This window comes from Vipera ursinii (genome assembly GCF_947247035.1).
Source record: "Vipera ursinii genome assembly, chromosome: 1".
NCBI classification, from domain to species: Eukaryota; Metazoa; Chordata; class Lepidosauria; order Squamata; family Viperidae; genus Vipera; species Vipera ursinii.
In genome coordinates, this window is record NC_139512.1 from 314,863,687 (window position 1) to 314,876,147 (window position 12,461).

At 35.2% G+C, this 12,461-nt stretch overlaps 1 protein-coding gene across 2 annotated transcripts in view; it reads right to left on the reverse strand.

Moving 5' to 3' along the window:
* The window catches only part of LRPPRC (leucine rich pentatricopeptide repeat containing), a 103,097-nt gene that overhangs the window by 62,191 nt on the left and 28,445 nt on the right, over window positions 1-12,461 (reverse strand). For both annotated transcript variants that reach the window (XM_083348558.1, XM_083348557.1), the window contains exons 12-14: window positions 11,089-11,207; window positions 9,280-9,373; window positions 8,543-8,612 (exon numbers count right to left, since the gene is read on the reverse strand). In XM_083348558.1, coding sequence (XP_083204684.1) covers window positions 8,543-8,612; window positions 9,280-9,373; window positions 11,089-11,207 — 283 coding nt within the window. The remainder of the gene's footprint in view (window positions 1-8,542; window positions 8,613-9,279; window positions 9,374-11,088; window positions 11,208-12,461) is intronic.

Here is a 12,461-nt window from a genome sequence, read left to right on the forward strand (position 1 = left end):
ATGCAAATGGCGATTACATGATTGTGGGGCACTTGGCAACCAGTCATAAGTGCAAATAGGCTGCCAAGTACTTAGTCTGCTATCACGTGACCAAGGAGGTAATGGTGCAATGTTTTGCAACAACCAGAAGGGCTTCACAGGCTATAAAACACCCTATAACGAGGCCATCAAAATTCCTGATCATCATTAAACCAACAGTTGTAATATCTGTATGAGAACTTATGGAAAATTGTTCATAGCATGGCTTCTGTGTTCTATGACATAGGCAGCCTAAATTTTCACATCTCTAATAAACCAGCCACTGATCCACAGCGAAAATAGCCTTATCCTATCAATGACATCAAAATAGTTCAGATATTTTCAGATTCTTGCCAACTTTCCATAGTAACACTATTCAAAAATTCAGAACAAAGAATGTACTTTCAGTAAAGAGCTTAATAGTTTATTTTACACATTCACAAAGAGAGGGGGGAGGAGTGTTTAAAATGTCAAAATTGCATTCAATAATATATGGCACTATAGATGGCAGCTATTTTCTATTACAGAAATAATCCGTACCAAATTGTCCTGCTTAGGGAGACATGAAACACGGCCCTTCCCAAATGTCTACCTTTCCTCTACCTTAATTATTTTTTATTACTTTGTCTTTCTCCCTGGATAAATGACAATACAATCCTAATCACTTTTACTTCAACGTGATTCAGATTTTGAAACACCTTGCCAGGAGCTAGGAGGATTGACCCCTTTAGTGATACACACATATGGTAATATAACCTGTTTTCTCTCACCTGTACCTGTCACTGTTTTCCTTGTCTGTCACTCTTTGAAATAAGATAATTTTACTTTTTTTCATCTCCCTACAATTTGCATGCAATTGCCATCCATTTCTTATTTTGCTTGTTCTCTCCACTTTAGTGCTGATTGTTTTCTCTCCCTACAGCCTAATTCTGATTTCCTTCCTTTTTTTCCTATCTATTATTGTCTACATCAGGGGTGTCAAACTGCTGGCCCGCAGGCCAGAGCATCACGGAGAAACCGTGCCTATCCCATTTTCGGCAATGGGAAAAAGTTCAGAGATGTTGCGCGACGTCACGTGACGTCACAAGTTTGACATGCCTGGTCTACATAGTTTACAGTCAGGCTCCAAAAGTACTGTATAACAAAAATATAACACCCCTTCTATAAAAACCAAACATACTCTCCATTTTTGTCACTTGAACAATAATATTCCCTTTTTTTGCCACAAATCTGAATTACCACCATTCTTGTCTGATTTCTTTTCATTGTAGTTTTATGTTGTGAGCCATCAAGACTGTATAAAATTGTGGTAGGGTATAAACATGATAAAAAATAATTTTGTTTACTGAGAGTAAAACTTTATGCAACTAAGGCAGTATAAACAAAGGAGAAATAAAGATGCAGACAGCACCAAGTAGCATATAGGTCAACCGAAAATTATAACTACTGATAAAATGCATTTATTTACATGGAACATTTCTATCTTATGCATCATTCAGTGAGAGTTAATAGCAATAAAAGATTTTTAGTATTTAAAAGAAAAAAAAAGAAAAACTAAAAAGCTCCCAACAAAAATCCTTATATGTATATATTATTTGATGTTCATGTAGTTCAATCTCTAATAAAATTAACTAAGATTAGAAACTTTTAAGTTCAAATCTGAGTTTAGGCATAAATTTATGGGATGGCGTTATGTAAAACGTATACTGTGTGCTCTAGAGTACAGACATAATACTGATTAACCTATAATAATTGTGACTAGAATTATTGTGATAGTATCTATGAACCATAATATGTATATACATTTTGTGAATACTTTATATAAATATTATGATTATACTTTTTAAACAAATGTCATTGAATATACAATTAAAAACAAAAGTGAACATGTTACAGCTTCCCTGGTTTCAACAGTGCTATTAGTATTACCTTATATAAAGGGAAAAAAATGAAAAGAAAAAAGAAAAAGGAAGTTACATTGTAGGAAAATGTGCATATAATATCAGTAAGTTTTCTAGTAAACATTCTTTCATTCGCCTACAATCTAATTAAATATCTTTCAATTCTATCCTGTAAAAGGTTTCTAAACTATCAACTAATCAGTCGGTATTCATCCCAGCGTTCCTCCTTAACTCTAGCCATTTGTACACATTGTTCCAAATTTCATAATAGTCCATTTCGGGTTTTTTTTGATCTCCAATGTTAACCTATCTATTTCAGCGCAAGATAAGATGTTGCTTATTAATTCTTCTTCAGTAGGGGTTTCTTTCCTTTTCCATTTTTGAGCGTAAGCCAATCTTGCTGCAGTCAAAATATGCAGTATTAAGTATAAAGATCCTTTGTTGAATTTATCGTTAATAATCCCTAGTAGGAAGGTTTCAGGTTTTAGTTCAATTTTTTGTAATGTTATCTCTTCAAGCCAATTTTTTATCAGGTGCCAAAAATTTTGAGCTTTTAGACATTCCCACATGTGATAGTAGGTCCAGGCTAACTTTCTACATTTCCAGCATGTGAGGTTTTTTATCCATTTTTGTTAGCCTTGTGGGGGAAAGGTGCCACCTATAAAACATCTTGTATAAATTTTCTTTATAGGTGGCGGCTAGCGTTAGCCTCCTGTTCCTGTCCCATAGTGATTGCCAATTGTCTAGATCAATGGTATAGCCAAAGTTTTTGCTCCAGATTACCACTGTATCTTTAACCTGTTCTTCTAACGTTGTTCTTAGCTGCAAAGTCGTGTCTGACCCATCGTGACCCTATGGACAACATTCCTCCAGGCCTTCCTGTCCACTACCATCTTCTGGAGTCCATTTAAGCTCACGCCTATTGCTTCAGTGACTCCATCCAGCCAACTCATTCTCTGTTGTCCCCTTCTTCTCTTGCCCTCAATCTTTCCCAACATTAGGCTCTTCTCCAGTGAGTCCTTCCTTCTCATTAGGTGGCCAAAGTATTTGAGTTTTAGCTTCAGGATCTGGCCTTCTAAAGAGCAGTCAGGGTTGATCTCCTCTAGGACTGACCGGTTTGATCGCTTTGCAGTCCAAGGGACTTGCAGGAGTCTTCTCCAGCACCATAGTTCAAAGGCCTCAATTCTTTGGCGCTCGGCCTTTCTTATGGTCCAACTTTCACTGCCATACATTGCAACTGGGAAGACCATAGATTTGACTATACGCACTTTTGTTGGCAGGGTGATGTCTCTGCTTTTTAGTGTGCTGTCTAGATTTGTCATGGCTTTCCTCCCAAGGAGCAAGAGTCTTTTAATTTCTTGGCTACAGTCTCCACCTGCAGTGATCTTGGAGCCCAGGAAAATAAAATCTGTCACTACCTCCATTTCTTCCCCATCTATTTGCCAGGAATTGAGGGGGCCGGATGCCATGATCTTGATTTTCTTAACATATCTTGTTCTAATAAATATTGATATATCTTTATCGTTTTGTCTTCTGTTCCTAATAGGATTTTATCTAATTCTGTGTGCTTTAATTTTATCCCGGGTTCTTTTTTATCTTTTCTGTATCATGTCTGTATTTGTAAGTAGGCCCACCATTCGAACTCTATACCATCTTCTAATAGTGTTTTCCTTTGTTTCAGCTCTCCGTTCTCATCTAGAATATCTTTGTATGTAATTACTCTTCCTAAGTTCATGAATTTTGGGTGCATAAATATCTCCAATGTTGATATTCTATATAGTTGAATTTTTTAATTTTAGTCCACACCTCTATTAGTGCCCGTCTAATGTAGTGTTTCTTAAAGTACTGATGTGCCTTGTGTTTCCCGTCTCACAGTATTGCATGCCACCCTATCTGCATGTCATGGCCTTCTAATGCTAACCATCTTCTGTTCTTTAGCTTTATCCAGTCCTTTATCCACACAGATGCTGCCACCTGAAAATATTTTTCCCAATTCGGGAGGCCAAGCCCTCCTCTTTCCTTTGCATCTTGTAATAGTTTAAATTTGATTCTTGGTTTTCTCCCTTGCCAGATAAATTTGGATGTAATTTTATTTAGGTTTTCAAAGAAATCTTTGCTTAATTTAATCAGTAAACATGGAATAAAAAGAGTAGTTTAGGGAGAATATTCATCTTGATTGTCACTATTCTCCCCGTGAAGGAGAGCTGCAAGTTTTTCCATTTATCTAGGTCTACTGTGATTTGATCTATTAATTTATCGTAATTTTCTTCTGAATGTAATTCATCTTGCTGACAGTTGGATCCCCAGGTACTTTACCCTTTCAGATATTTGAATGTTAATTTTTTCCGCTTGCTTAATTTTTTTCTAATTTGGACATGTTTTTAATTAGCATTTTGGTTTTTTCTTTGTTGATCTTCAGCCCCGCTATATCTCCGTAATTTTCCAGAACCTGTATTAGTCTTGTTCCAGACTCTTGGGGCTCTTCTAAAATAAAAATTAAATCGTCTGTGTAGGTCTATAGTTTAAATGTCTCTTTCTTAGTTTTTAATCCTTTAATCAGCTTATCTTTTCGAATTATTCTTGTTAACACCTCTAGAGAGAGTACGAATAATAGTGCTGAAAGTGGGCAGCCTTGTCTTGTACCTTTTTGTATTGGAAAGCTTTTTGTTAATTCTCCATTTATAATTACTTTTGCTTCTAGGTTTCAGTAGATTGCTTTAAACATGTTTATGAATCTTTCCCCAAATTCCATATATTTAAGTTGGGTCAACATAAAATTCCATTTGACATTGTCAAATGCTTTCTGAGCATCAACAAAAATCAATGCCATTTGTTTTTCATTGTGTGATTCATAATATTCTAGGGTGTCTAATATAATCCTAACATTGTGTCTTATTTGCCTTTTGGGTAAGAAACCATTTTGGCCGGTATGGATAAATTCAACCAAGTATCTTTTTAATCTTTCTGCCATTATAGTCATAAAGATCTTGTAATCCGTATTCAATAAAGAAATAGGTCTATAGTTTTTAATGCAGGTCAAATCGGAGTTTTCTTTAGCAATTAGCGAGATGCTTGCTTCTTTCCATGAATTTGGGATTTTTGCTACTTTTAATACTTCATTAAATGTGTCCAATAAAGTTGGGCCCAAAAGTTCCTGAAGGTTCTTGTATATTTCAGACGGTAGTCCATCAGGACAAGGTGTTTTGTTACTTTTTTGTTTTTTAATTGCTTCTATAATTTCCTCGGGTGTTATGTCCTTGTTTAATATATTTTGAAATTCTTGGGTACCTTTGGCAAGTCCACTCATGAGGCATTGTAATATTTTTCCCTCACTGATGTTTTCATCATCTTTATAGAGGCTTTTATAGAATTCGTACGTTACATGTTTTTTTTCTTCATTTTGGTATACCATCTCCCCTACTTCGTTGCAGTTTACTAATCCATCTTTTATCTTTTTGTTTTTTCAATCTGTAAGCCAACCATCTCTCGGGTTTATTTGCATGTTAAAAAAATTTTTGTCTGATGCTTTGTATTCTTTGTGCCATTTCTTCCTTTTCTATAACATTCAGTTTGTTGTTGTTATGTTGTTAGCTGCGAAGTCGTGTCCGACCCATCGCGACCCTATGGACAACATTCCTCCAGGCCTTCCTGTCCTCTACCATCTTCTGGAGTCCATTTAAGCTCACGCCTACTGCTTCAGTGACTCCATCCAGCCACCTCATTCTCTGTCGTCCCCTTCTTCTCTTGCCCTCGATCTTTCCCAGCATTAGGCTCTTCTCCAGTGAGTCCTTCCTTCTCATTAGGTGGCCAAAGTACTTGAGTTTTAGCTTCAGGATCTGGCCTTCTAAAGAGCAGTCAGGATTGATCTCCTCTAGGACTGACCGGTTTGATCGCCTTGCGGTCCAAGGGACTCGCAGGAGTCTTCTCCAGCACCACAGTTCAAAGGCCTCAATTCTTTGGCGCTCAGCCTTTCTTATGGTCCAACTTTCACTGCCATACGTTGCAACTGGGAAGACCATAGCCTTGACTATACGCACTTTTGTTGACAGGGTGATGTCTCTGCTTTTTAGTGTGCTGTCTAGATTTGCCATGGCTTTCCTCCCCAGGAGCAAGCGTCTTTTAATTTCTTGGCTACAGTCCCCATCTGCAGTGATCTTGGAGCCCAGGAAAATAAAATCTGTCACTACCTCCATTTCTTCCCCATCTATTTGCCAGGAATTGAGAGGGCCAGATGCCATGATCTTGGTTTTCTTAATGTTAAGTTTCAACCCAAGTTTTGCACTCTCCTTCTTCACCTGTAACAAGAGGCTCTTTAGTTCTTCTTCACTTTCTGCCATTAGAGTGGTATCATCTGCATATCTTAGGTTGTTGATATTTCTTCCGGCAATCTTAATTCCAACTTTTGATTCATCTAGCCCTGCCTTTCTCATGATGTGCTCTGCATATAAGTTAAATAGGCAGGGCGACAGTATACAGCCTTGCCGGACTCCTTTCCCAATTTTGAACCAATCAGTGGTTCCGTGTCCAGTTCTCACTGTTGCTTCTTGACCCGCATATAGGTTTCTCAAGAGACAAATAAGATGGTCTGGTACTCCCATCTCTTTAAGAACTTGCCACAGTTTGTTATGATCCACACAATCAAAGGCTTTAGCATAGTCAATGAAGCAGAAGTAGATGTTTTTCTGGAACTCCCTAGCTTTCTCCATGATCCAGCGTATGTTGGCAATTTGATCTCTAGTTCCTCTGCCTCTTCGAAATCCTGCCTGCACTTCTGGTAGTTCTCGATCCACATACTGCTGAAGTCTAGCTTGTAGGATTTTAAGCATGACTTTACTAGCATGAGAAATGAGTGCAATGGTGCGATAGTTTGAACATTCTTTGGCACTGCCTTTCTTTGGAATTGGAATGTAAACTGATCTTTTCCAATCCTGTATAAACATTCAGTTTATGCTTGTTTAAATCTAGTTGTCTTTTTAGATCCCTACATTGTGGGGTTTTTTTGTAGTTCTGTTTCCAGTTTTTTGTGCTCGTCCTCTAAACTTTTTTGATATTGCCTTTTCTTTTTATTTTCATTGGCCATATATGCAATTGTGGTTCCTCTCATGACTGCCTTGGCCGTATCCCATAAGTTTTGGATGTTAGTCTCCTTTTTCTTATTCATCTGGAAGAATTATCTGCATTTGTTCTTCCATCTTATACTTAAATTATTTTTAGTTTAAGATTGCCTCCTTGTTGTTGTTTTCTGTCCTTTCCATTTAATTATAATGGGATTATGGTCTGCCCATGTATTAGTATCTATTGCTATGTTGTCTACATCTGAATTTAATTCTTTCGTTGTCCAGACCATGTCAATTCTAGACCAGGATTGGTGACGCCCTGAATAATATGTGAATTGCTTTGCATTCAAATTTCTCTCCTTCCAACCATCCTGGATATTAAGTTCCTCCACCATTTTGAAAAAAAGTACCGGGTAGTATTCTTCTGGTTCCTTTCATTACTTCCTCACATTTATAATCTAATTCTCTGTCTACAATTGCATTGAAATCGCCAATTAAGCAAATGTTCTCATATTCAATATTGCCAATAACTTTATGTAGTTTCTTATAAAATTGTCTTTGTTTCTCATTGGGGGCATAAATTCCTACCAGGACAATTTTTTTTTATTAAGGGAGATTTCAATTATCAATATTCTACCTTCCTCATCTTGATAGATTTGTTTTGCTGGGATTCTTTTCTTGACATATATTACAATTTCTCCTTTTTTCTGCTGTGAGAGTGATATAAATTTAATTCCTAACTTAGGGTAGTTTAATAAACCTTGGTGCTGGTTCTTTATATGTGTTTCTTGTAAAATTATAGTTTTTCTTACTGAGCCTGTTCAAAATTTTATTTCTCTTAGCCAGGGAATTTAAACCGTTTACATTTAATGATAGTGCTGTTAGTTCTTCCACATTACTGTCTATATTTTGATCTTGTCGCTCTAGTCGATCTGTCTTCCTTAAATTCTTTGAGTCTGCTTTCATCGTCATTGCCATATTTCATTTTTTGTCTTCTTTCAGTTTCCCATTCTTTCTTTGCCTTGTGATTCTTTGTTATATCTCTCTGTGGTGTCCTCTTCTCTTAGTTCTCTTTCTTCTGATTCATCTTCATTGTCTAGATACTGCTGAAAAAATTCTATCGTATCCAATATTATGATTATACTTGATAGTGTGATATTATCAGAGCAGTTTCAGATATAGAAGCTCATTATTAAATTTGGGATTTGATAACTTAGCTCAGCCTCCCACACAAAGATGCTTATTGTAGGGGAATATTTGGAAGGTGCCAGGATCTCCTAGGAAATCTGGAATATAAATCTAAAAGAATGAAAGATGAAATAAATAAAACTGTTTTCAATTTACCGTATCTAGGCCCAAATGAAAACCTTCACATTCCCACTCACAGAACAGGATATTAAATTTAAGCAACACTAAAGCCTAGCTACAAAGATCCTATCAGGAGAGTGGGATATTATTAGCTACAAATAAACTATTTGTTTTTTTTTAATTGCCTTAAGTAACAGAAAAACAAAGCTGGATTTTGGGACCAAAGATATCCAAAACATAAGATTTTGTAAGTCTTACCTTCTAAATCCAACCATTAAACTGTTCCTGATATGATTCCTCTCCGCTGTCCAGATGTTTGAGGAAGACACTGCAAGTTAAATTATTCAGTATGATGCATTGACTTGTATTTCTCTAAACAGCACTGATTCAACAATTGTTATTTTAAAACCAATAAGCTATATAGGAAAACAAAATATTTAATGTTATATACATATACCTGATAGAGCCATTGCTTTATATTTCACTGTAAAGACATATTGACCCTGTCTTTCTCCCTGTATCCTAAACAGTCCCAGTTCCTGACTGTTTAAACAAACTTTATTCCTAAATAAAGGAATCTGTTCTATAAATTCAGATTTTCCAGTCAAATTAAATATAACTCTTTTCATTTTAGTTTTGAAGAACATTGTTAGAGCTTATATTAATTTTATAGCACTGTAGATTCAAATGGACCTTTAAAGTATATCCATAAAAACTACTCACAGTATTCACACATTTTCTGCAACATTTTAAAGAAGAATAAGAAGAATAGGTAATGTATCATCTCTTTCTTCTATCAAAGGGATATGGACTTTTTAGAATGAAACAAAAGGCTAATTTACATATATACTTGCTTTGAATCATAAGAGATTATTAACAAATAATCTTAAATAAGTATTTTTGTATAAATTATCAACATTTACCATTCTTAAAATTACCTCATACCACTTTTCCAAACAGATCACTCAGATAATATATAAAACAGGAGCACTTACATAACTGATAAACTTTATCTAGTCTTCCATGAGAAGCTTCATGCCTGATTTCTGCTGCTAAGAATCTACTAGTTTCCAAAGGACAGCCTTTTTCCTATGGAAAGATGGTAATACGGTAGTACCTGATATATCATCATAACCAAGCTCTCTACAGTACTTCATATTTCAAATCTGGTGTGGGTTTGGCCAATAGCCTTCCAACCTTGACCAAAGCTGTCTTCTGTAATTTAGGATGTGCAATGGTTTATCTTACAGATATTATTAAAATTCTCAAGAAAACTGTTTATGCAAAGCATAATTCTAGAATTGTAATTTAAAGACTAAACACCCAGAATGTGCACAGTAGACCTGCAAAGCAAGCATTTTAAAAGACAGCATCTGTTTTAATTTGTTAAATTGTAAATACAGTGCAAACTCTAGCTTATCGTATTAACAATGGTGGGAAACGTTTTGATTGCTGTACAAAAGAACCAAAGACCTTTTATAAAATTAACTTTATATCTCAATGTTTTTAATATGCTGCGTGCAATATTAGATTTTGTAGAAAAGGAGATCTACCTAAGATTAGCTTTTTTTGGAAGGAAGGAAGAATGATGTTCTAGACTAAAACATACACTTTTTATAGCCTATCATTTTATGGTAGAAGAACTCACTTTGCAAGGAATTTAGCTAGAAATTTAAATAATTTGCTTTCCTATTATGTTCAAGTTATATATGATTATGAACTGTTATCTAGTATCTCATCAAGCCATTAAGTGTGATTAAATATTCTATTATCAAAGGTAACTGTTTCATTCCCAGTTCTAATATTAGATTCATGCATATCTAAGTAGTGTCTACTGTTGGTTTCATCTCTGTGTTCTACAAACCAGACAGACCTTCAATAGTATCATGGACAGATTCAGGAAAACACTATTTATACCAACCATCTTTTCAGATCACCTTAGTTCTCCATCTCAAAGACTTTCACTATCCCCTCATTTAAGATTGCTAAAGGGGTGACCTATATATATGAGAACCATCATACAAAGCTTTTCTTTGGACCACTGCTTTCAAGAAAAGACAACCCAGTGGGCATTCTGTCGTATGTTTGGAGCAAGACACCAGCTGGGACAGGCTAGTAACCATATGAAGTACATGAAACCTGAACCTCTCCATAGTTTCAACGCGAACACTGAAAAGTCTTAGGACAAAAAATTTAGGAAGAAAATGAGTTTAGGGAGAGAATTTATTACAATGGGGCAGATATACTATTAACGCTATTTTCCTGTTCTGACAACCTAGTAACCTACTAGTAACTGATCTAACACTGAAGAAATGCTCTTCCGGAATGCAAGAACCATTACCACTGTAACCTGGATTATTATTGTTACAGAAAGAAAAGAAGAAAAGAAGCCAAGAGCAGCCTGTCTTCTTTTCTTTGCAATACCACCATTATCTCTCTGCCAATGTTTACTTTGAAGATGTTTCCCATCCTTCAATGTATTTTATCAAAAACAATGAACGTCCTAATATTCACATGTGCCTCAGATAAATCACAGCTGAGTGTCCTCAGTCCCCTAGTCATTCCTTTGGTGATAATTCCATCATTGGTAACTTGACTGGCCCAGAACAGCTCTAACAGCATGCATCATCTGATTCTGTTGATTTTTATTTTAAAATTGACAAAATTACATTATCTGATATATCAAATACGTATCATCCTACTACTTGATATTTCCTAAGTCTTGCAGCTCAATCCTATAAAATCCCAGAAATTTCAGTGAGTGTTATTAAGTACTAAAGTGTTAAAACAAATGATTAACTTACCTGAATTCTCTGGCGAAGAGGATCAAGGTTATCCAAATTTGTAAAAGCATATAATAAATATGTGTCAATACTTGGCTTTACCTCCAATTCATCCATATTTTTGAGGACATCAATTACACCTAAAGAAAACAAACAGGTGTTAAACAATAGCTTGTTAATGGCTCAGTTCAGCGTATGAAATAAAGATTACACAGTGGTTTGTAAGTGTAGATTATTTCAGGGTTTTTAAAAAATTTTATGTTGGCAAAATTACATAGAAATCAGAAATTACATTGGCCTTTTGTTTTACTGTATTCTGCTTGATTCTCTTCCAACACAGGCTATCTGATCCTAGGATGTGAATTTTTCTACATGTTTTCTTCACACAATGAAAGTAGAAGGCAAGTAAAGTTTAAATAGTTAAAAAAGGATTTTATTTCTGATAGCATGCTGAAGATGGGAGCCTTTAGCCAACCTTGGATTATCTCAAAAACTCCACAGGTCAGAGTAGGTAGTAAACTTTTTAAAAATCCTAGAAGGCAATGACAAACCATTTCTATTACACTTTTGAGAAAACTGCATAGATACAATCACTGAGAACCAGGAATTTCCAAGAACCATGATTGGCAAAGTTTATGTTCTAAAGATGCTGGGGTAATTAATTATCCCATCACTATCAATTTATGTCTTTTTGGAAGATCTACAAATTTTTTTGGAAGCCTCTACCACAGCACCTCTACAATAAGTAACAGCACTACCTGGTTTCATCATTAATTTTACCAGAAATTCACACTGTTCTGCCAAGTTCATTAATTTCAATATTTGAGCATGAATAGACAATTTTAATATGCAGTGATATTCCTCTTCTTTCTACAACTACTCCTCTTTCCTTTCTTCTGTTTTTTTCTTTAAATGTTCTAATTAATATAAGTTTTATATTCTTATAATTAATATAATTATATCAGGTACATTTTAAAGTGAAAGCCAGTTTGGTGTACAAGAGTGGGGAAAGCATCAGGCTAGAAATCAGGCAACTATTACCGCCTTAGGCACAAACCCAGCTGAATGGAAGAAAGAAAACTGCAGGTTCATATAATTCCTCAGTTCAAGCTTACACCACAAGAGAAAAATATAGCACATTTTGTTTCAAGAAAGACTGACACAGTAAATTGAATTCTAAATGCAACATTTAGAATTACATTGTTAAAAGAGTCATGGAATCGCTATCTGAAGAAACACCTCACAATTTTTAACAATATACATAAAGTTTTTCTACATTTTAATCTATACAATATTTATGATAAAACAATTAAGTGATGCCATTTTTATTAACAATATTAAGTGGCTGCATCTGAGGCTGAAGGATTTCTACAATGAAAATTCCAAACTTCACA